Source organism: Nestor notabilis, unplaced genomic scaffold, assembly GCF_000696875.1.
Source record: "Nestor notabilis isolate BGI_N333 unplaced genomic scaffold, ASM69687v1 scaffold8996, whole genome shotgun sequence".
Classification (NCBI taxonomy): Eukaryota; Metazoa; Chordata; class Aves; order Psittaciformes; family Psittacidae; genus Nestor; species Nestor notabilis.
In genome coordinates this window covers 18612-41813 of record NW_009933266.1, presented here as the reverse complement: position 1 = coordinate 41813, position 23202 = coordinate 18612, and the positions used below count along the sequence as shown (strand labels likewise).

The following is a 23202-nucleotide window of genomic DNA, read 5'->3' as shown; positions in this document are numbered from 1 at the left end:
GTTCTCTGATTGTCAAGCTGAAACCATCGGCCTTTGCAGCGTACCTATAGGGATGCACAACCACCTCCTCCTTTAAAACCCTCAGACTCCAGGAGCTGTGGAGACAAAAGCATATAAGCTAAAGTTTCCCTGACTTTTGATGGTTTTAAAGGTCTTAGGTGGCTTGTTTCTTTTTAAATCCCATCTATTTAGTCAGGCATTCCGTTCAAAGGGCCCTCCATGTGTAAAAGGACACAAGTGGAAGTAGCTTCTGTTTTCCTATTTAGTCCTGAAATCTCAAAAGCTCATTTTGCCAGTGAAAGACTGAGATTGAAAATACCTTTATCCTGATGGTTAAACCTTAACAGAACACATTGTCCTCCGTGATTGCATGTTCTTAAAGCACACACAACTTCGCCCTTCTTTCAGTCATTCCTCTCACTTCAGCTCACTATTTCAACATCCCTCTTTGAAAACTCATGTATGTACTATTGCAGAGCCAGAGCACATTTGTTACAACACTGAATTCAAACTCTTTAATGGTGCTTTACTTGCTCTGCAATACATCCACAGCTTACTGCTAAGTTACAAGCCGAGCACCTACTAATTCCCAGTACCAAAGATCATCATCGTCACCACAGTTCACCTTTCTTCTATTCCAAGGAGGGTCTTCAAATTAACTTCAGGAAGGAAGATGCAGCTCATTAGGGAGAAGGGATATGCAAATGTCATCTTACACACTGATGTTTTATTTTTAGCAGCTCAGTGATATTTATAAGGCTGCAAGGAGTGGATACACGGCTGCAGTGAGATGAAGTAAGCATCCCAGGGGCAGGACAAGGAACAGGCAGTGCTGCCTGGAAAAGGGGGAGATGGGCAAATGCTCTGAGCGTGTCTTGCAGTTGTTCTCAAAAATCAAGTAATTAGGGGGAAAAAATCAACATCTTCACCCTAAGTTTTGCTATCATATATATTCCTTATTGTTAAAGGTATTTATATGGTGAAGTGCTGGAACAGATAAATTAAATCAGAGAATCTGCAAAAAAATCAGCTCAATTTGGGATAACAAGAAGAGTTTCAAGAAAGCATTGATTATGAAAAGTCCTTTTTCTGTATTCCTCACATGACCCCTACATACCCCAACCATGTGCTGTAGTTTTGCCAATCTGAAAACAATTATGTCTCATAGCAACAGGGAGACATCTCTCTTTAAAGGAGATTTGCTGACTTCAAGGAACTGTCAAATAGTTCACTGTAGATGTTCATACCTTTGCTGTAAAGTCATCACTAAAGATGCAAACAAGTGTCATATAAAGCATTGGAAGAAATTGGAACATAATTCAACAATGTACTTCATGCATTAGGAGTGTCTAATTCACCTTATGCCATTTCTTTAGTATCCCTTTTTGGCTGGAGAAAGCATATACATTTACCTAAGCCTGAATCCATAATTTAATGTAAAGCTTTTGGGAAAAAGTGCTTAAGAAAAATCTTGCTCTACTGTATATCCTCATGGCCTTCCAGTCCTAGACATGTCAGAGACACTCAAAATCATAGAATCATGAAATGGTTTAGGTTGGAAGGGACCTTAAAGCTCTTCCAGCTCCAACCCCTGCCACGGGCAGGGACACCTTCCACTAGAGCAGGTTGCTCCAAGCCCCTGTGTCCAACCTGGCCTTGAACACTGCCAGGGATGGGGCAGCCACAGCTTCTCTGGGCACCCTGTGCCAGCGCCTCAGCACCCTCCCAGGGAAGAGCTTCTGCCTCAGAGCTCATCTCAATCTCCCCTCTGGCAGGTTCAAGCCATTCCCCTTGGCCTGTCCCTACATCCCTTGTCCAAAGCCCCTCTCCAGGTTTCCTGGAGCCCCTTTAGGTACTGGGAGCTGCTTTAAGGTCTCCCCTTAAGGAGCCTTCTCTTCTCCAGGCTGAACAAACCCATATGGTTGTTCATATACTGCAGGACCCCAGGTGACAATGAAAGTTTGATGTAAGTCAGAAGAAGCGTGTCATTTGCTTTGAGCTTCTTACAACTATGTATGGAAAACTACAGCTGATGCCATACACTGGCACCTGCAAAGCACAATAGACTGTCCAACCCTGCTGGCAGTAATATCTGAATTCAACTGCTTTTTATCATTCTACAGGAGTGTGGAATTTTCAGGACTTAGATGAGAACTTGGTCGCTCTTTTTGGTCACCGTTATTTGACTAAAATAAGAGTAAGAGCTCCCAAGCAACTATCAAAACCTGAGCTACCTAAACTGGCATACTGATAGGATTATTTCTTTTTTAGTACAGAAAGAGATATGGTATATTTCATTCCATACAGATTATTCTCTTCTGTCCAGAGCACTAAGTACAGCAAACCCGTACCTATTCCAACATAAAGGCAACACAAAAATAATTAGGATTGTAACCCACCATTCTGGCATTTGCACATTATCAGGACGTTTCTCCACTATAATAAATGACATTATTTTGGAACTAATGCTGATGGAAAAGAAAGCAGAAGGGAAAAAAAAAAACCATGTATGAAAGTCATAGGGACTTAATATATAAAATAACTGAGGTTAGATGAAAAAACAGCACCATCTAGGGGGTACTGCATGTTCTTACACAGTGGATACTCAGGACAAGGAAGGTAAGTTGGTTTTGAGGTTTTGTATTTTTTAGTTTTGAGTTACTCTAGTTGGAATTTAATCTTAGCTACAATATCAACAGTAAAATCACAGCTTAAAAAAAAGACTGACGCAAAAAGCTGTATTAGACTTTGGATGAAATCTACTTACAGTAGTACTTCAGCACCAAAAAGTGGGCAGTTAGGCTTATAGATGTATATACAATTAAATGATATGTCAAAAGTCTTAAAATGCTTAGTTATTTATAATGAAATCTATACAAAACAGGTAAAAACGTGTTTTTTATATACATTTGGAGAAAAAAAAAGTATTGTCTTCATTAGCAGAATGTACTAAAACTGGTTCTCTCCTCCCACCTGAACCCGAACCTTTCTCTGTGGCTTGTAACTATCACAAAAACCCCATGTATTGCTTCAACAAGCCAAGTCATAAGGCTAATTTCTGAAACCTAACACTGTATACTGATTTAAGCTTTTAAACTGCCAAAAAATGGTCACTTTAAAAACAGCATGTAAGAGTAAAATACAGATTTTTACAAGCCTTTAAGCACATTTCACAGGTTCAACTTGGAAAGACGCTGAACCACATATCCCCGATTTTGAAAAACTGATTTGTAGCAAAATACATCCCCCCTCCCCGCACACACCACGTTTTGTATTAGAATTAACAGACCTGCCTGTTTCACAGGAACTTCTTAAACAACTTGGCCTCACTTTAAATTTTACATTTCAATAAATAATCAAAAGATTAAGAGTAGATGGAGCATTTCGTGTGCTTATGGCACGAAGAAACACCCCACACACCGTCGTCACTTTACTTGTTGATAAAGCATGAAAACAAAAATCCACTAGCAAATCCAACTTTGCTACCAGTTAGCGATTTTGCTTATTTCCAAACATTCAGCAAAGAGAATTTAAACCAAAATAAAACTCTATTTTTAGGCTTATGAAAAAAACCCAAAAACCAAAATCCAAAAATCTTAACTCTAAGTGAGCACAAGTGCGAGAAAGCGAACCAATTCCAAAATTCCTGGGGCTTTTCCAGCACTGTCAGAGACACTTTTTCTCTCACATGCTATTTAAAAATACAAATATTTATTAAACATTCTCTTTTTTCTTTTTCTTTTTTTTTGATGGTGTTTTGCTCAACAGCTAACAAAAAAAACCACAGCAAAGTAACAAATCCCTTTTCACTGAAGGCTGTTTCAGTATCTGGGGCTTCAATAGCACGAGCTGTAGAATTCGCTGCAGATTTGCTTTTTAACACGAGTACATTCCACTGTCACAGGATTACTAAATCTCAGTGACTACATCTTGGTTTTTCTTCCTTTTTGTGTATTCTTTTTCCTTTTTGGAAACAATTTGTGAGATGCAGCTTTTGCAATACCGTCTTGTTAAAACACACTGATGCTTCAAAGGTCCAATGAACGACTCTAATAGGCAAAGTGCTCTAAGACATCACAATACAAGGGCATCTTGGATACTCAAAAATCCCAAGATATTTTAAAGTGCACTCCAGTGTCCCAATTCCTTAGGATTGTTCAGCAGAACTTCGAGAGGGGCTGGGCTCAGTGCCGTCCTCAGTGCTACTGTCCACATCTTGCTCCATCGCTGTGTCCTCATCATCGAGGCGCTGACTGGTGAAGTTGTTGAGCTCCAGGAGCCCGCTGGGTTCCACTACCACATTGGAGCTGGAGTGACAAGGGATGGAATAGTGAGGGATGGCCTGAAAGGAAGAAAAGATTTCAGTTTTAACATGTGGTTTTTGCAGGTAAAGGCATCTATGTGAGCGTGGGTACTCACGGAAAAGGGATATCTGGTTTCCAAGAGCAATTTTCTCTAGCTAAGGCCCACTGCATGTTATATTAGCTAAAGCTTCAAAGCACCCTTTCACCAGATGAGGTTGTAAAAGATAAGATTTGAATAATCTTACTCTTAGGGCACTGATCCTGGCCTTAGATCTTCACTACAGGTCTGCGACAGCACAACCAACAGCTAAACCAATGCCCACCATCCATCACTCCTCAAATGCAAAGCACAGATAATACTTTCCTCCGCCTTATCTTTTCCTTATCTTTCTAGGACAAGACATTCAGATATAAGGACTAGCTATGGTTTTTGTACACAACACAACACAAGCTTTGGCCCTGCTCACAGCTGCAGCAACACAGAGGCTGAGGAACACGACAGATCTAAGCTATTTATTTCTACTTTGGCTTTTATAGGTGCTAAGAATTAAATCTACAACTTTATACATCTAAAATACTGGGCAGTACTTTAACTCAGAAACAGCTCGTAGCAATGATGAACAATACAGAGTCCCAAAATACACAGATTTGAAGTAAAACAGAAATCTACCTTTGTCTATTTAGGGAAATGAGGACTAAAAATGAGTACAAGAGTGATGATTTCTACAAAAGCGAAGTTCGCTGCAATGAAGGTTTTGCAAAGTAGCATGAAAAATTTGAAAGCTCTGCACACAAATTATTCCCCACATCAGAAGCATTTTCACTGTAACAAAAATATGAGACAGAATAAAACCATTTCAATCCACGCTATCATTTGTGTGAACATCCAAGTTGTCTATGAAGATTCACGTTACACCTCTGTGAGCCCTTGGATGACTTAAATACTTGCTTGGTTGACATTCAGACCATGTATTGCATAAAAAACCATCATACTTAAGACAGCAGCATCAACGAAAATACTAATCATCAGCTAGGCAATGACTCAAAGCATTAGGGCTGAAGATCAATAGTCATTTTACCTCAGAAGTGGCAAGACTGGCTGTAAGTTAACAAGGCTTCTTCTGAATCTAGACCCTACTTGCTGAAACTTCCAGGTAAGTAGAACCTCACTATGATTTTAGTGCTAACATTAATAAATGCTATAAAAACCTCTAGATCCCTAACAAGTGTTGAAGGTCACATTTTTAAACATTTCAAATAAAAGTACTTTGTAAAATTAGATGAGGTTGGGTTGTTTTCTTAAGAGAAAGACACAGTGAATAATACAGTGATGGAGATACTCAAGCTCTATTTGAGAATTACACACTGATGTAGCAACTATTACAAGCATTAAGGATAGAAGAACCACCAAAAACTGCAGAAAGGAAAACACAAATACCTGAACATCTTTCAGTTGTTATCACCACATTAGATACAAGTTTGCTCTACTCAACCTTTGCCTTATTTGCTCTGGTCTCCTCTTACCTGGATAACAATTTCTGACGAACTCTCTTCAGCTTTCTTTTGTGATAGATTCTGAATGTGTATAAACTGGTTTGTTGGAGGCATTCCTTGTGCATCGGGTTTCCTCTCTGTTACAGTAGGACCAACAGCAGGAGGACTTGAACTGGATTCTGTATGCGTCTGTTGCTGGGGGATGGATGTTGCCGTCATCCCTACTGCAGCCACCCTCGGTCCCTGGGTACAAGGTGACGACTCTCCTTCACTAGCGAGTTTACTAGTGGACATGGCCTTGTTTGGGGGATCCACTACCGTCTGTTCTATGTCTGTATCAATCTGAGCTTCCACCATAGACACTCTCACAATATCTGTTACTGCTGTCTTCTCGGATGCCTGCATGGGAAATAGGTTGGTAACCGGCAACGCCAGTTTGGGCACAGAACTGCCACCTGCTACCTTTGAAACAGAAGGAGGCTGATGCCCCTCAAAAGTTATCTTTGGAACAGTGGATCCTTGCGTTATAATTGGATGCTGCACCTGAAAATCAAATTTTGGTTGTGCATGTTACAGCTAATTTAGATTTGTAATTATTATCATTGAAAAAAAATCTAATCAATATTTCCAAGGACAGTATGGCACAAACAACATACTTGCTATTAGGAAGACAGTTGAAACTCAGTGTTTTAACAAAGGAATTAGCAATGATATGGTAACAGTTAATTGAAGCCTGGGGGAAAAAGCAGCTTTTTAGGCTGCTAGTAAGGATTGTAGCAGTATAATACCACAGCAGCCTCGTTTTCCTTTGGGATTTACATCCCCATGTGATGTTTGTTAACCCTCTTGGTTCACATGTATTCCTGAAAGGGCCAAGAAAAAAGTAACTACTTTTCTGGAGTTAAAAATACATTTTGGTTCTATTTTTTCCTCTACTTTTCTCAGTCTTTACGTTTTCCCTTCCCAAAAAAAAAAAAAATCAAATTACTCCTGTAAATGAAAGCCACTTCACGTCACTTCAGGAAGATGTAAACTACAAAGGAAGACATACAATGGAGAGCCTTAGGAGACTGCAGTGTGCTCACCTTTACTTCCACAGAAATAAAAAGTGCTATGGGAACGGAAATTTAACGTGTTGAGATCTTAAAAATTCAAAGGAAATACTTAGGGACAACTTCCATGCACCAATGGTGGCAGAAATCCATAAAAACTGTCCAACAAAACACATTTTTTGTGAGCTCTATGGATTTTTTTTCCCCCCTAGAACATGTGCTTCTCTTTCCTAGTGTCAACCTTCTGATGGGGTCATTAATACCAGCGGAATGAGGAGTTCTCTCTCTCTTTGCCAGGACAAAAACACTGCTACAGCGACAGGGTTGGTGTTTTTTGTGGGTTTTTTTTGCCTTGAACAGTGACGTGTATTTTTGCATGCTATCAATATTCCGTTACCTGGCTTGCTGGCTGTTTCTCTGAAGAGGCAGGTAGCTGCATTTGACTCTGGGGGGGTTGGGGTTGCACGTAGATTTTTTGTGCCGTTGGTGCCTGTTGCAGTTTGGGCAGCTGCTGCGTGGTTTTTACTGCAAGCACCTGTACTACAGTTTGCTGTGGCTGTGCCACTAAGGTAGGGAGTTGCCTTTCTTTGGCCATCATGTGGTGGGGGGGGTGCTGTGCATCTGGTTTGGTCTGTGCTTGCTCTTGCTGCAGGGGGGTTAGCTTTTGATGCCTTATAGAAAGCTGGGGCATTTGTGGGAGTTTGTGCTGGATTTGATCGGCCTGCAGGTGGATTGTCTGCTTCTGCTTAGTCTGGAAACACTGCAGGGTTTTCACTTGCAGTTGAGTCTGTTCCAGCTGTGGCTGACTCAGTTTTTGCTGTTTTTGTGTCTGCGATTGTGTCAGGGCAGATCTGTAAAACAGGCCAGTCTGAGGATCTAAGGTGTCCATCTCTTCCACTTCTCCTTCCTCAGTTCCAAGTTGTTCACTGTGTTTGGTAAATGCAGTGTGACTGCTTAAGGCCTGAAGAAGAAGTTAGAGCAAGTTAGTAAAGAGAAACACAAATGATAAGCACACACCATTTAAAAATCATTTTTAATGTTTCAACTGGACTACTTAAACTTATTTTACCATTAGACTCCCAATTCATGCATAAAAAGACACCCTACATGGAGATTCCACAATTCATAAGCAATTGATAGCTATTTTTATCACGTTAAAGTGTGGTACGTCTCTATGCGACAACATTAACTGTATAACTAATCCTCAGTGGAGATTATCAAGCCCTCACACGTGTCAGACTAAGGCTCAAAGCCCCTAACATTGCATGGCAGTTCAATATGAAATAACAGAAACCTGAATCTCCCCTGTTTAAGCTTGATCTCACTGCCCCTTGTCCTATCATTACAATCCCTGATGAAGGTCCCTCTCCAGCATCCTTGCAGCCCCCTTCAGACACTGGAAGCTGCTCTGAGGTATCCACGCAGCTTCTCTTCTCCAGGCTCAACAGCCCCAATGTTCTCAGCCTGTTGACTTAACAGTCTCAATCTCACTAACTGCTTCCCTTTTACCCCACCACCCTCCCCATCAAAACAGGCAATATTAAAATCAAGTTAGTAACCTGCCCTTCCACTTAGCATTTTCAGTGGCAGCAACACGACACATTCATTCAGAACAAGCCCAGATCTACATGATTCACACAACCTACTGCTGTTTATAGAGTGTTGGGAAAAGAAAGGGTACAACCTGCTGCATGATATGGGTAATTGCGCCCGTGGAGGATGCGGGGATAGATTTCACCACAACAGAAGTCTGTGTTGCTGTCTGTGACTGAGCCACATGCTGCAGCAGAGTCCTCTGGGGCTGAGATGACTGCTGGTGGGGCTGGGACCGATGGCTGACTGAAAGTAAAGAGGTCAGTGGCACTTCTCCAGAGCTAACTGCTGTAACTTCAACGATTTGCTTTGCATTTAAGCTTCAACTGAAAGCATATGAGTGAAATAAGGATCTGAGTATCAAAACCATCTTTCACTGTATGCTAGCTTCAATCTTGAAGTGTAGATCTATTCCAAGAAGCCTCTTAAAGCAGCAGCTCAGGGCGTTTTGCTTTTGCCCCTGGTTTCTTAAGGAACCACATTTGGTCCAAACCTCCTCCGACCTCCCTCTCCCAACACACCACCTTTGCAAGCAGAATGTATACTTCAGCTGGGTTCTTTATACGGCACCAGCATAACTGTGTAAAGCACAAGTTATTCTGTGGTTTGTATGCTGTTAAAAGCACCTGCACAACTGACATAAGAACAGCAAGCCTTGCTCACTGGATTTCTACCATCGATAATCTGCAAGGAACACTCTCCAGAGCACAGGCTAAACTGGAAAGATTAGCAATTAGAAAATATTTGTGTCTTATGAAAGCAATTGAGGTTGGTCACAGATCATAGACCAATAAATGGGAGACCCTGTCATGGGTCTATGCCACTTTTTAGAACAGACCCAGCATGAGTTATGAAACTGTGGTGATGGCTCTGCAATTAAATAGTGGATTAACAGAGAAATGATCTTCTGCAAAAAAGCAACCCAAAACCACAAACCGTTCTATATATTGCAGTCACTAACAAGACATGAATCCAGTTACTTGATGCCTGTCCATACTACTATGGAAATCATAGAATAGTTAGGGTTGTAAAGGACCTTAAGATCATCTGATACCTGCTTTAAGTTTTTAGTTACAAAATAGTAATTGCAGGAGAACAAGCAAAGTTTAAATTCAGTTGTAAATCCCTTGAAGTTAAAAAGTTTCCAGCGACCTTCCTGGAAGTTAAAAGAAAGGTCCTGTTTTGAATTAAGATGGTAATTTTACTATGCCACTCCCAGAAAGGAGTTGGATTATAACAGTACTGGCCTGCATGCTGTACCAGATCAGTCATGGATATCCCCCAACAGCTCCTTCACAATTAAAACCTTCATTTAAAAGTAAAGTTTCTAACCTATATGGTTGTGTAGATACTCTTCCGAATGTGAACCAATACAGTGTTGTCTTCCTGAGTCTGTAGACAGAAAACGGTGACACTAAGATGTGTGAACTGCTCCCTCCATCTCACAAGGAAGCACATGCTGAATCCCAGCTCTCCCATAGACATTAAAGTGTGCCTGTTCCTTCAGTTGAGGTGCATGCAGGAGATTTCACAACAGATTATATAGAGTGTTTGCTATCTTAGTACTTCATTTTTAGCAGAAAATACAGCTACATGGATTACTGAACCCTTAGAAGCACGAATTAAAACAAACAGAAACACTGAGTTATCTGCAGTGTGCACAGAAACTGAGGCAAGAGACAAAAATCTAAGAGCAAAACAACCAGTTCTGTGCTGCAGAAGAAAGTGCTGCAAGTCAAACCACAGCAGCCTGCATTTCTCTGGTAGAACCCTGTAGATCAATTCAAGGTTTATACAAATCCCAATATTGAGAGAAGTAATCACAGCTCAAGGCAATTCGCAACTTCTATACTTCATACAGCTTCTAAGCTGCAGAAAAGGACTTAAGCCTACACAGATACCAAATGTCATTTCCCATCCTCCCTGCAAAGGGCCCTATTTTACATCAGCAGCAAAACCTGGAACCTTGCTCAGTGGCACAGTGTCTGTGCCAGGGAAGGTAACTGACTGTTAACTGGAGATTGCTTTAACACTATTTATTGTCCTTTTCAGTTTGTTGTAAATGAGATCCAAGGGAGCATGACTCAAACACTCAAAATTGAAGCCAGATACAGTAAGTGCTATTTAAAAGAATAACAATAACATCCTCTCCAGCTCCAGTTTCACACAAATTTGGAGCATACAAGGGATGTGAGCAAGGGGAGAAGGTACAAAGCAGGCAAACAAAAAGTGTAAGTATCAGAATAGACGTTTACCACAAAACCTCTGGAATTATAGATATGTACTTATGCAATTTAATGTTATCAAGTTTTATTGCTCTTTTCCAGTGTGCACATTCGACACACTTTTGCTTTCATTTTCCAAATAAAGTAGAGTGACCAATGATGTGGACTCAAGAAATGAAAATGGAAAACAGGAAATTTAATCCTCTCATCTCTGTACGGGAAGTGGCTCACCCCCTGTTCTGGGGTAGCAGGGAGCAAGAGAGACAAAGAGTCAAGTTAAGAGCTGAATCTCAACTGTAATTTCAACTTGAATAATTATTTGCTTAAAAAGTGCAAGTTTATCAGTTCAAAATCTTCTGGCAGATCATGGAATCATAAAATGCTCTGGGGTGGAAGAGACCTTAAAGCTCGTCCAGTCCCAACCCCCTGCCACGGGCAGGGACACCTTCCACTAGAGCAGGTTGCTCCAAGCCCCTGTGTCCAACCTGGCCTTGAACACTGCCAGGGATGGGGCAGCCACAGCTTCTCTGGGCACCCTGTGCCAGCGCCTCAGCACCCTCACAGGGAAGAGCTTCTGCCCCAGAGCTCATCTCAATCTCTCCTTTTGCAGTTTGAATCCATTGCTCCCTGTCCTGTCACTACATGCCCTTGTAAAATGAAGAAACTGGGGACTATATTAGCATGCTAAATGCACATTTGGCTTAAAAACCCACTTAGTCCTGGTAAGCAAGTAACAATTTGCAAGTATGGGTTAAACTAACTCAAAGCCTGACTCCTCTTGATATGTACAGAAAACAGTATACAGTTGCTGTAACTTCATTTTCTACTTTCTCCTTACTAGACATTTTCCTTAAAGACAAGTGGGACAGTCTGTCCTCTCCATCAGATCAGGGGATACAAATCGTTTCAACTAGGATATCCTGAACTGAAACAACCCTTTGTTTCAGTTAGAAACATTCTCCACTATGTCCCTGAGCAGATGCAAGCTCAGTCCCCTGCACACGGTCTCAAAAGTGGAAGAAAAGACTCATTTCATCTAGAGCAAATTGTAGCCAAAATGAAACCCATTGTAAGAAAACTCCCAAATTAAGTCCCCAGACTTCAACTGCAAACCCAGCACCACACCACCTTAGTCACTTACCAGTTGTGATATATTCAGCAACTAATTCCGACTCTACTACAGCAATTGAAGGGCTTTCTGGAGAATGCCTCTTTTCCTGGGTCATCTGGATTGGGACAGCCATTTGGCTCAAGTCAATGGTAGGTTGCCTTGGCTTTGATTCTATCTTTTCCTTCACTGCTTTGGAAGAAAACATAAAATAAACCTCCAGTATATAAACCTCCATAACAAAATAAACCTCTAATATAAATGTCAAATCTTACTTAAATAGATAACATTATAATAGAGTCAAACTGTTACAGGATAAGAAGAAAGGAATCAAGCTGATTCAAGGTAGGTGCTTTTCAACTACAAAACCTATTGCAAACTGCTGCTTAAGCAAGTAATAAGCTTTGGAGTTATCCTAAAGAACCAGATGGGTTTTCACACCTGTGGTCTGCTGAAGTTCCAGCAATGCTTTTATCGTGGAAGTAGCTGACTGAGATTCACTGGATACATCCTGGTAAATTATTGTAGGGCTTGTGTCCACAGCAATTTCATGTTCTGACCAATCTTGACTTCTTGAAGCAATCACATGGACTACAGGCTGAGAATCTGTTTGCAAAAGAACAAAGGCACATCAAGTCATAGAACCATAGAATCACAGAACCATTTTAGGTTGGAGGTCTCCTGTCCAACTTCTTGATTTAAAGTAGGGCTATAGCTCAGAATTAGACCAAGTTACTTATTATCCATCGATGGTCTGAACACTGCCAAGGATGCATATTCTCATTATGCAACACTTTAGCTTATTACAATTGACTTGAAGTAGAATACTGCTCATGTTATGAACAAAAAAGATCCTGTATCTCTGTTGATTGCAAAAGCTTTGGTTTGAACAATCAAAGTTCAACAGGTTTCTTTGTACATTGAATTTGCCTCAGATTGAACTCTTCTTCAGACTGTTTGAACAGTACAGGTCATGAAGATGTATTCAGCATTCTGAATTATAGCTCCTCAATTTTGCTATTTGTTCAATCTTTTTTTCCTCTTTAATTTACTTAAAATAGCTGTATAGACCAAAGGTTACAGAATTATATGGAAGAGGTGACTGAAAGGCATGTAAGTACGTGTTCCACAGAGACATTTGCTTTTATCTGATGCAGTGATACAACCTATGGTCACTCCTGACCAAAGGCTGGGTGTTAATTTATTCCCTATTATTTCTGCTCCTCTACCACAAAAAGAGCTACATCTGTGTCACTGCTTGAAGCCCTCACAGCATCCACATCAGGACGGGATGTCTGATACATGTCATGATGCACGTGTGCCTATAAAAGGACCACAGTTTATGTTGGTTCACGACAGCTTTCAGTCATGGAGAGATGCTTCCATACACTCAAGAAAGAGGTGGGAGAGCACAGGCTGCCAAAAACAACCCAAAACAAAACCTCTACACTGCCAGCTTATGGCAGACTCCCCAAAAAGAGGGAACAGGCTGCAAGCCTCAAGCATTCTAACAGCCCTGCAAGACACCATTATCTCCACTTTCCACATAGGAAATGGAGACATTTAGTAAATAGCTTGTAAGTGATAAATAAAGCCATAAGGGAAGTGAAGGATGACACCCACTGCTAACAGACGGGGGTGAAAACATGTGCTAAAAGGAGACAGGGTGAGGAACAATCTTAGATTCCCACCCTCATTTAGAAACTAAATATGGATGTTTAAATTCCACCTGATCTAGTGGAAGGTGTCCCTGCCTGTAGCAGGGGGTTGGAACCAAACGGTCTTTAAGGTCCCTTCCAACCCAAACCATTCTATGATTCTATATGAAAGCAGCTGGGAGACAGTCCATTAGTGACACTAATACACACCTTGGGAGCTCTGGGAGGACTCTGTAGACGAAGAGCTGCTCTCAGTGTAGGTTTGTGGTTCTTCTTTCACTTCGGGGAGAGATGAGTTTCCTGTCTCTGCCACCCTTGACGCCTGCTGTAACGTTTCAGTCACCAGCTGCCTAGTTTGTTCGCTCACAACTGTCGCTTGAAATGTCACTGGCTTTGGTTTTATGAGGACCTAATTAGAAAGACAGATTTTGTGTATAGTAAGAGCATTATATATGTACTGTAAGAGAACAGATCTGAGTAATCAGTGTATGTATAAGACCTCCATAATATTGCCTAATTTACTGAGAAAGTCTACCTGCAAATTCAGCAGCTCTGATTATTAAGCCACAAAGCCCAAGTAAATGGCAATGCACAAGAATTTACTTCTTATTCAGTACTCCAAAAGGAGTACTTAACACAATAAACCACCAAGCAGGGTGGATACAACTATGGTGTGACAGGAGAAAGCTACACAAGTGAGCTGGAACATGCATTGCACTAGTAAGGACAAGCACCTCTTCTGCAGCCCACAGTAAATACAGTCTTGAACAATCAAGACACACAAAGTATTATAACTGATAAAAGCTTAGTTCTTTTAAATACTAAGTGCAACCAGAGAACAAGCTGAAACTGAAAGCATCCAGAAATAAGACAGATTCTCTATATATAGCCCCAGCAACTACACAGGGTTGCGGGATAAACCTGAACATGCATTAACTAGAAAATAACTTCAATAAAGCCTCAGCTTTGATGGGTGATCTATGCCCAGACTCTGTGTCTTTATTTCTCACAATCTAGCCATTAGCTCTAAGTCTTAAACAGGCACCTAGAGCCATGACCAGACAGTTTCAGCTGTGTAGAAGGCTTAAGTAAATCCTTCTAGCTTGCTCTAGGGCCTCCAGAAAATGCAAACACTGTGCTCAAGAATCAAGGCCACCTCATTACACCCCTAAATCTCATTCCCCATAGGCATATATTAATCCTGCAACATTATGTGGCAACACATTGAAAAATTATTTACTTCCCATGAAGTTTTAGGGGTACATTTCAAGACAGAAATGGGTCCTCACTGTACCTGCGTTTTCCCTTGCTGACCATAAACAATTTTAGTTGGGATGATTTTGGTGGCTGGCTGGACCGTGGACCCTATTCCTTTTGGCTGTGTAACAATCATTTTTGTGATGGGTCTTGTGGCAGTGATGATAGCAGGTTTTGCTCCTGCTGGCACTGCCTGAATAGTTTTTTCCCCCTGTAGAGAAGTCAAAGTTTACAGGTTAACTTAGTGAAATTCTTCAGAGACCCACTGCTCTAAATAATACAGTTATAGGTGAGTGTGTGTACCATGAAATCAACCTGCCACTGCTGATATAAAAAACCTTACAGCTTTGAATGGAAAAAAACTACCAAAATCCCCTTTTCCATTACTTTACCTTTTGAGCAGCTCTGAAGGAATGAAGAAAAAGAAGTAACTAAAAGACACTGACAAGTTTTTTGAAGTTGCTTCAAAGAATTCACGTAAGTTGGAACTTCCCTCAAATCCTTATCATATGCTTTCAAAACCTCTTATTTCTATTAACACTAACTTTAGCAAGACATCTACAGAACTTGAATTGAGATTCTAAGAAGACAGTATTTAAATATAGATCTTGGTCTTATTGTCATGGACTTTTTTTTCCAACTAAAAGGTCAGTTAAAAAATACAGATTCACAACTGTTTCACAGGAAACATTTGGCTTCAGAATAGTGCTGACATATGAGCAGTCTCCTGATAGCTTAAGATCAGCAAAGACACTGAGCATGCTCGTTTTTAGCTCTGCTCAGTAACAAACCAGATGAGGTACAACACTAGTTGCCAGTTCTCCCACTATTCCTATGAGTTCCCATCAAGTAGCTGGAAATCCCAAGAACCATAACGTTTCAGAGCTATCATCACATTGTGGTGGTTCCTACTGTGTAACATCACACGATTTCCACTTGTATGAAAACACAGCTTTAAGTTTTGTAAACAGGAAAGTATAAAATCCTCTAAAAAATTCCCCAAAGGTTTAAAAAACTCTCCCTACTCAGCTCTGCTACAAGTAGACTTTTCAAGATTATATGATTAATGCATTAAACCTCACAGTTCTATCTAGGAGCATAAAGCACGTTCATCTTTATTTACTGGCACTTATAGGTAACCGCAGTTGAAGCTGGAAACTTCATTTTGTTCTTAGCATACACCAGGTTATCAAAAATATCATTTAACAGTACATAATACTCAGGTACAGAGTGTCAAACACCACATCCATTGAAAGGTGGTACCTTTACTGTGAAGGGACTGTTTATTTCTGCTCTTTACATCCGAAATATAAATGGTTGGAGATGCAAGTCTATAAAGCACAGGACCATGGTTCTCACTAGAGCACAAACAGGGTAAGAGTCTAGTAACTTTCTTCTACTTAATCCCTTCAGCATTGCAAACTCTTTAACCATAGAAAACAAGGGCAAGCTCCAAAAAGTTGTTTTCCTTTGAGAACATTTCCAGTTTGCTTGAAGCATCTTTCATATCCTGCAAACATACTTGCTTTCCAAACATCCCTGACATCAAGGCATGCTGTATCTGTTAAGGAGCTCATGCACAGTTTGCTTTTAATAAGGACTTTAGCAGAATGAATGCAGCAGCCACCACACAGCCTGTCACTTGGCTATCACTTTGAGACTTCAAACTCTTAACTTACCCCAGCATTCAGCAGCGTTGTGACAACATTTTTGCCTGGAAGCCCTTGAATTGTAGTTCCTTTGCCAGTAGTCTTTTGCACAACAATCACATTGGGTTTGGATGTCATTGGAATTGTAGTGATTTTGGTTGTAGTTCCTAAAGTTTTATGGGGATAAAAAATAATGTGCTGTTGATCACATGTACATTTCCTTCCACTGTAGAAGCTGATGAGTTATATAGGAATCATACTTAAATCTGACAGCACAACTAAAAAAGGGCATCATCTGGAAGGGGAATTTATGTCACCTAACTCAATATATAAAGATGAGATGCCCACTCTACAAATCTTTCACCTACAGTAGGAACAGGCATGCCCAGGACAGAGTAATTCATTCTGCATTAGGACAGTCCCCTTCTCACAAGTTACAGAGCAAACTAACATATCTAACTCATCAAAGGCTAGAATTAGGGGGGGATAAGGATACCACTAATACTTAACTCAAGGTCTTATTTGCACAGACAAATATTCTTCTACAGATAACCTCCATAGAAGAATCTACGTACCAAGAATGTATCTTGTAGTCAAGAGAGATACCAGCTCTTTCTGGCACTGAACTGCTGTAATACAAGTGATAAGTAGTGGATTGAAAGAAGGAAAAAGAAGAAAAATATGCCATTGCTTTACAATCAGTTCTTAAAAGTTGAGTTTAGAAGTGTGGGGATTTTGTTTTTTTTTTGAAGAACTCTGTTGGATATTTCTGTTCCTTTCCCAGTACTTCATTAATTCCATTCCCTGTATCTGGTTTTCATTTACCTGTAGTGACAGGTAATTTCGTCAGCCCTCCTACAAGAGTACCTACACTGATATGCAAGTCACTGGTGTTATCAAACTGCCATTTCAGTATCTATTCAAACAGCTTTTTATCCACACCTTCCACTTCCTCCTTGAAGGAAGTACCACTCAGTTACAGCAGAGCTGCAAACCCAACGATTCCCCTCACTATCTTCTACCCATAAGTCATGCCTGTAGGTACTTCACTACATATTTCAGATTAATAATGCTACTAATTCTGGGAAAGGGAAGACATGCTGAGATAAGATTATGATTTACTTCATTCTAGTGACTTCAGAGGTACCTAAAGACTGCTCCTTTAGCAAAAAATAACTCCAAAACAAAAGAAAGATAAAAAACCCCAACAGCCCCAAAAAACCAACCACAAAACAACCACAAAAAGCAGGCATCCTTTTAAAACTGGTGTTGGTTTAGAACAGCCATTATTATCCTTATCAGGACCAGCCAAGGGTTTCCTTGCATTAGCTGCTGGTTCAGAGAATAATACTTCAATTGTGTATAAACTCACCCTAGATCTACTTATCTAGAAATCTTCTTAACAACTCAACACAGCCACAACAGGCTAAAAAAGATACTTGTTCCCAAAGCAGCTACTGCATCAGCCCCAAAATATCATTATACAGAAATCAGAATCTGCAAAACTGAGGTTCCTCTATCAGACTACACCCCAGAGTGGATTTACTGGAAACCTTCCAGTGAAAAGAGCTGGCTGATGTCAGGTCTCTGCTAAGCACCAACAACAGGACCTCTGAGTCATTTAAAGACACTATTAGACAGGATGAACAGACCCAGCAGATCTTGCTGTACATGTGCACCTAGCTAGGAAATGCAGCACTAGCTCTGCATTAGCACTGTGGATGTCCAAGACAGATACTAAGAAATTGTGACTAGTGTGAGTGTGCTTGGTCCTGGTCCTAAAATGACCCTATGTTTACAGGTTATACTGGCAGAGAGCATCAAGGCTGGTCAGCAGACTAACAAAGACAAGAAGCAGGATCTGCCTGAGGCTGGGAGTTCAAACTAAAGTTAGAATATGCTGACACTGAACAAGGTGAGGTGAAGACTGCACAGCTGAATTTAACATACACAGTTCACTTTTATTCTGGTCCTTTGGATGTGCAGTGGAGTAGAAAAGGGCAGGATCCAGGTTACGAAATGCTTTAAATTGGGGCAAGCACACATTTCTGATCTTTCTGCCCTCTCACAGAGGACTATATAATAGTCCTTCCTCATATTTACCTTTTCCTCCCAGGCTTCCCTCACATTAGATGTTCCTTCTTAAACACAAGAAATACTTCAGTCCTTAAGAACACTTCACCTCTGTAACTTCTACCCATCATCTTCTTCATCCTCAGCTATTTGTTTTCTGAACTAACTTCTTCTCCAAGAAAGGTCCTAATAATTATTTGAGCAAATAACCCACAAGAAAAGCCCTGAAAAACTACAGCAAGTCTAAAGTTACTTTTGAAATAAGACTTAATGTCAAAGTATGACCTACCAGAAACAATATTACTGCTGATAATCTTCCCTCCCAGCGTAGCCAGTGATTTTGGCACTACAGTAATGATGCTACCACTTGTAGTTTTCACGTAAGTAGCAGCCCCTGGAGTTCCAGCCATCCGAGCCCCTATAGAGGGGCTAACTGTTGGCCGTGTATACGTTGCTTGAGTTCCTGTTTTAAAGAGAGAACAAGAAAGATCACTGTTAGAACATGATCCTCTACTAGTATTTGTGGAAAAGTAAGTTAGCTTGTGGAAAATCAAGTTAGTTTAGAGGAAAAAAAGCATCAGATTTTATTCAAAGAAACCCCACACTGCAATTTATTACTAGTCTTTACGATTCTTCTAGTACTTTTTAAACCTATTTTTACCAAATGTTCCACAACTGCTGTATTTTAATTCACATCCTTGTGCCTAAAATTTTAACTTGCAATTGGTGTTTAGATTCTGCCTGTATGTTTGACACTTGTTCCTTTAGATACTCAAAGAGTTTGGCATCTGATGACACTACCAGAACTGATCCCTTCCTCTCTTGAAAGACACCTATACTCTCACTTCTCCTATATGACAAATGGTTTAGTGACTGGTTGAAATATCACTCTAGAAGAAAAATATTATTTACAATGATAATGCCATTTTATGGATTTAGCCTTTAGCAGCACAAAAGAAACCTCCCAACATAGTGCTGGGTTTTCAGACCTACACCTCAGAATGGAAACAGAAAAGGGTTCATGTAAAAAACTTGCTCAAAATAATGCAAGTCAACAGCTACATGAAGACTAATTCCATTTTGCTTGTACTACTGCAGGTAGTGCACTACTGCTGAAGTTCACAGAGCAAACTGGTTTGTTACAACAGGAAAGCCATGTGTTCAAATCTAAGGGAGCACAATACAGGTTTTACCAATGAAATGAACTGTAAAACTGCTATTTTTTCATACACTTAATGGTTTTGTGAAGTACTTCAAAAGTTCAAATAGAAAAAAGAATATTAACCATTAGTTATGCTGATATTGCCAACCCATGCTGAAAGATCAGGAAGTTAGTTTTCTGAAATTAAGATAGAGCTGCCTTTCAAGTTGTCCTCATACAAGTGGGCATTACGTCTGATCTTCAATTAGTCAGAAAACACAAATACAATTAGATCCACAAAGACAACACTGGGAGTTTAAAATCCAATTTACTGGCCTTTTTATAAAGTCACTGCAGGACTATGAGCAGGTCACCAGTCCATCTATGTAAAACAGGAATGATGCTGAGCTATCTGCCTGAGGTACCTAAAAACTTCATGTAAAACACCTGAATAAAGTGCTACAGAAGTGCAAAGTATTAGTGTAAGCTGGAAGAATACTTTCTTTACAATGAAACCAGTGGAGAAGGAATGATAATATTCTTGTGTAACAATTCAAAAGTATCCTAAGAGGAATAAAACAGCCCTCAGAGCAAAAATCCTACTCTAGAATAAACCCTAACAGGATTGTGAATGCGCTGTTGTGCTCACTGTTTACAAGAGAGAAGTGCTTTATCTTTTATTGACTCTCATAAACCATGTCTGATGACCTGTATGCCTGGGTTTACCCTCCCTTCCCTTCTCAGAGCCATAACTTACCAGTGGGAGTAGTGACCAGTTTAGTTGTCATGACAGTCCCATTACTGCTAACCACCATAATAGGTGAATTGCTACTGCTGGGCAAGGTCGCTGTAACTGGTTTGGGAAGGATTTTACTGGGCTGCACCTGCTGAGTGATTATTTTAACACCTAGGAAAGGAGAAAGGTCACTGTTAAAATACAGGCACGAAACGTTACTTTCTGAAATGCTTTCTCAGACCAAGCCCAAGTGGGCAAGAAGCCTCACAAGGCTTTTATTCTGAGCCCATGTATTCTTGATCCTGAAAAAAAAAACTTGTTTTGTTTGGGTTGGGGCTTTTTTTTTTTTTGCTTGGGTTTTGTTTTGCAAATAAAAAAAATCATCTTTATCTTTCATGTGCCTGTTTCAATTCCTACTTACTGCCACTGAAGCACAGGATTCCATTCCATCATTGATTTGTTGCAGTGATTTTTAACCTTTTCTGATCCATGATTCAATAAATAGAATGTTTCCCAGGAAACAACAGGTTACAACCAATACTGAATTGGTTCACATACAATGAGCAATCTAAAAGTGGAATAGTTCTTTATCAATTCAGTCTAAATTCTCATGGTTTTTATCACCACAGTTTAATTTCATCTCTCTGGATAAACTAATAAAAGCTTTCTGCACAGATTATTTGTGGGTGTAAGGAAGCAACTGTGACACTGGCTAGAGTAGACTGCTTTAAGTAAAACTGCTCACTCTCTTATTGATCTATTTGTTCTCTTGAAGCCACAAAGAAATTGGGCTGAAACAAGCTCTGAGTAGATTCAGCAAGAACAAAGGATGAGGACACCTTAGTACAGCAAAGATTCTGCTCCCTCTCTTTCCATTTGTGTAGCGTGGAATAGGACATATTTTCACTTCTCAGTTGCAAACCAGGAGATTCATGTCATCTGTTCAAAAGTGTATCAAAGGATACTTGCAACATGGGTTTAAACTTAAACAGGGGAACTTTAGGTTAGATACAAGGAAGAAGTTCCTCACAGTGAGGGTGCTGAGGCACTGGAATGGGTCGCCCAAGGAAGTTGTGAATGCTCCAACCCTGGAGGTGTTCAAGGCCAGGCTGGACAGAGCCTTGGGCAACCTAGTTTAGTGTGTGGTGTCCCTGCTCATGGCAGGGGGGTTGGAACTAGATGATCTTAAGGTCCTTTCCAACCCAAACCATTCTATGATTCTAACTTACATTCTGTTCCATGGTGAGGGACGTGTATTGCATTGTGCTGGTCAAAAGCCATGGAACACCCAGCCTGAATTGATCCCATCTAAATGTAGGCATTACATTTATGCACAAATATTTCTAGGTGAATAATTTTGTCCCCTCAGGATGTGAAACATCCTCCGCTGATGTTCCCCTCTTTCTACATTGACTATAAGAGCAGGATGGAGCAAGTTAGCTCCCAACTTGAGTAACAAAATTAGGAAAGAGAAATTGAAGCCTTTGCAACATTCAGACACAAAACTGGATAAAAGGCAAAGTCTCTGTGAAAATTCATTCACACCTTCCAGAAAGCATAGGTATTTCCAAAGAAGGTTTCACTAAAAAGCACACTGAACCTGAACCCATGGTAGAAGGCATGGAATTAAGCTCTTATTGATCAAATAATGTTCAGTCACTGAAGACCTCTTATCTGTCTTCATTAGTAGATATTTTTCCTTAGGCAATAGTCCTAGGACCATTCCAAAAGGAAGTTTATGAAAGGACAGGAGCAGGGCTGTTTGTTTTTTTCATTCTATGGTGTATTTTAATTCTCTGATCTAAAACATGTATGAATATAAAATAATAATTTAACTGACATGATTAATATAATATATGGACATAAAAATACTTTGCACTTTTATAGCACTTCTTTCTTTAGAATTGGATAACTTTGCAAGCATTACTCCTTACTCTATCTTATGGAGATAAGGACTGTATTCTACAGCAAAGCCAAGATAGAAAGATGCCACGACTTGCCCAAAGTCAACTGAATGAATCAATACTACAAAAGGAATCCAGTCCAACTTCCAGTCTCAGATCTAATTGTATGTGTTTTGACAAGTAACTCAAAAGTAAGTTTTGATTTCTGTACCCTCCCAAAAAAGAGTTAAAACATGGATTAACTTCTTTTTCCAGTTGATACAGTTGAACAACTCTTGGATCTTCAGTAAACTGGCATCTTCCAGGTTGCAAACATGTTAGTTTTGATTTACATACCTTTTGATCTCTAAAGGTAAAACATTCACTCACTCCTAAAGCATAGGTCTGTAATACCTGTACCAAACAAGAAGGGTGACAGAACCAAATCCTTCAATTCATGTTAGCTGAACACATTAAGATAACCATCATCATCTACTTATATCCAGGTTTAATGCCAAATCCCGTACTCAAGTAATCACTGCTCCCCATGCACATTTTGGGACAGAATTCTGCCCTTTCTCAAACTGTGGTCAGACCTCATCAATCAGTGATATGACCCAAGATTAACTCCAGCTACCTGATTCCTGTTTGATCTGAATGGTGGGCTTGATGCCAGGTGGCAACTGAGATTGCTGTGGCTGCTGTTGAGCTGCAGAAGACTGCACCAGTTGTTGCTGCTGTTGTTGCTGCTGTTGCTGCTGCTGCTGTTGTTGTTGTTGTTGCTGCTGCTGTTGGGCCTGTTGTATTTGGTGCAGCTGCTGTTTGGGGGACTGCTGATGCTGTTTGGGAAACTGTGCTAAGATCTGAGTGGGGTTCCCAACCAGACCTTTTGGGGAAGGTAGCCTGGTAGAGGCAACTTTAATTGCTGATGTAGACACACCTGTGAAAGAGTAAGTGGTTTAAGACTGGACAGTGCAACACGAAAATAGTACAATTTCTAAAATCATTCTGCATTTCAACTACCTTTCC

The 23202-nt window shown here is 40.3% G+C and overlaps 1 protein-coding gene across 1 annotated transcript in view; it reads right to left on the bottom strand.

Moving 5' to 3' along the window:
• Positions 1 to 3965: 3965 nt before the first annotated feature.
• The window catches only part of LOC104407487 (chromosome unknown open reading frame, human C11orf30), a 37349-nt gene continuing 18112 nt past the window's right edge, over positions 3966 to 23202 (bottom strand). The window contains exons 8-21 of the mRNA XM_010016788.1: positions 22971 to 23113; positions 22811 to 22922; positions 20312 to 20461; positions 18703 to 18876; positions 16371 to 16507; positions 14729 to 14902; positions 13645 to 13843; positions 12218 to 12382; positions 11810 to 11965; positions 11650 to 11674; positions 8535 to 8703; positions 7248 to 7811; positions 5829 to 6341; positions 3966 to 4342 (exon numbers count right to left, since the gene is read on the bottom strand). Of these exons, the coding sequence (XP_010015090.1) occupies positions 4148 to 4342; positions 5829 to 6341; positions 7248 to 7811; positions 8535 to 8703; positions 11650 to 11674; positions 11810 to 11965; positions 12218 to 12382; positions 13645 to 13843; positions 14729 to 14902; positions 16371 to 16507; positions 18703 to 18876; positions 20312 to 20461; positions 22811 to 22922; positions 22971 to 23113 (2876 nt within the window). The 3' untranslated portion in view covers positions 3966 to 4147. The remainder of the gene's footprint in view (positions 4343 to 5828; positions 6342 to 7247; positions 7812 to 8534; positions 8704 to 11649; positions 11675 to 11809; positions 11966 to 12217; positions 12383 to 13644; positions 13844 to 14728; positions 14903 to 16370; positions 16508 to 18702; positions 18877 to 20311; positions 20462 to 22810; positions 22923 to 22970; positions 23114 to 23202) is intronic.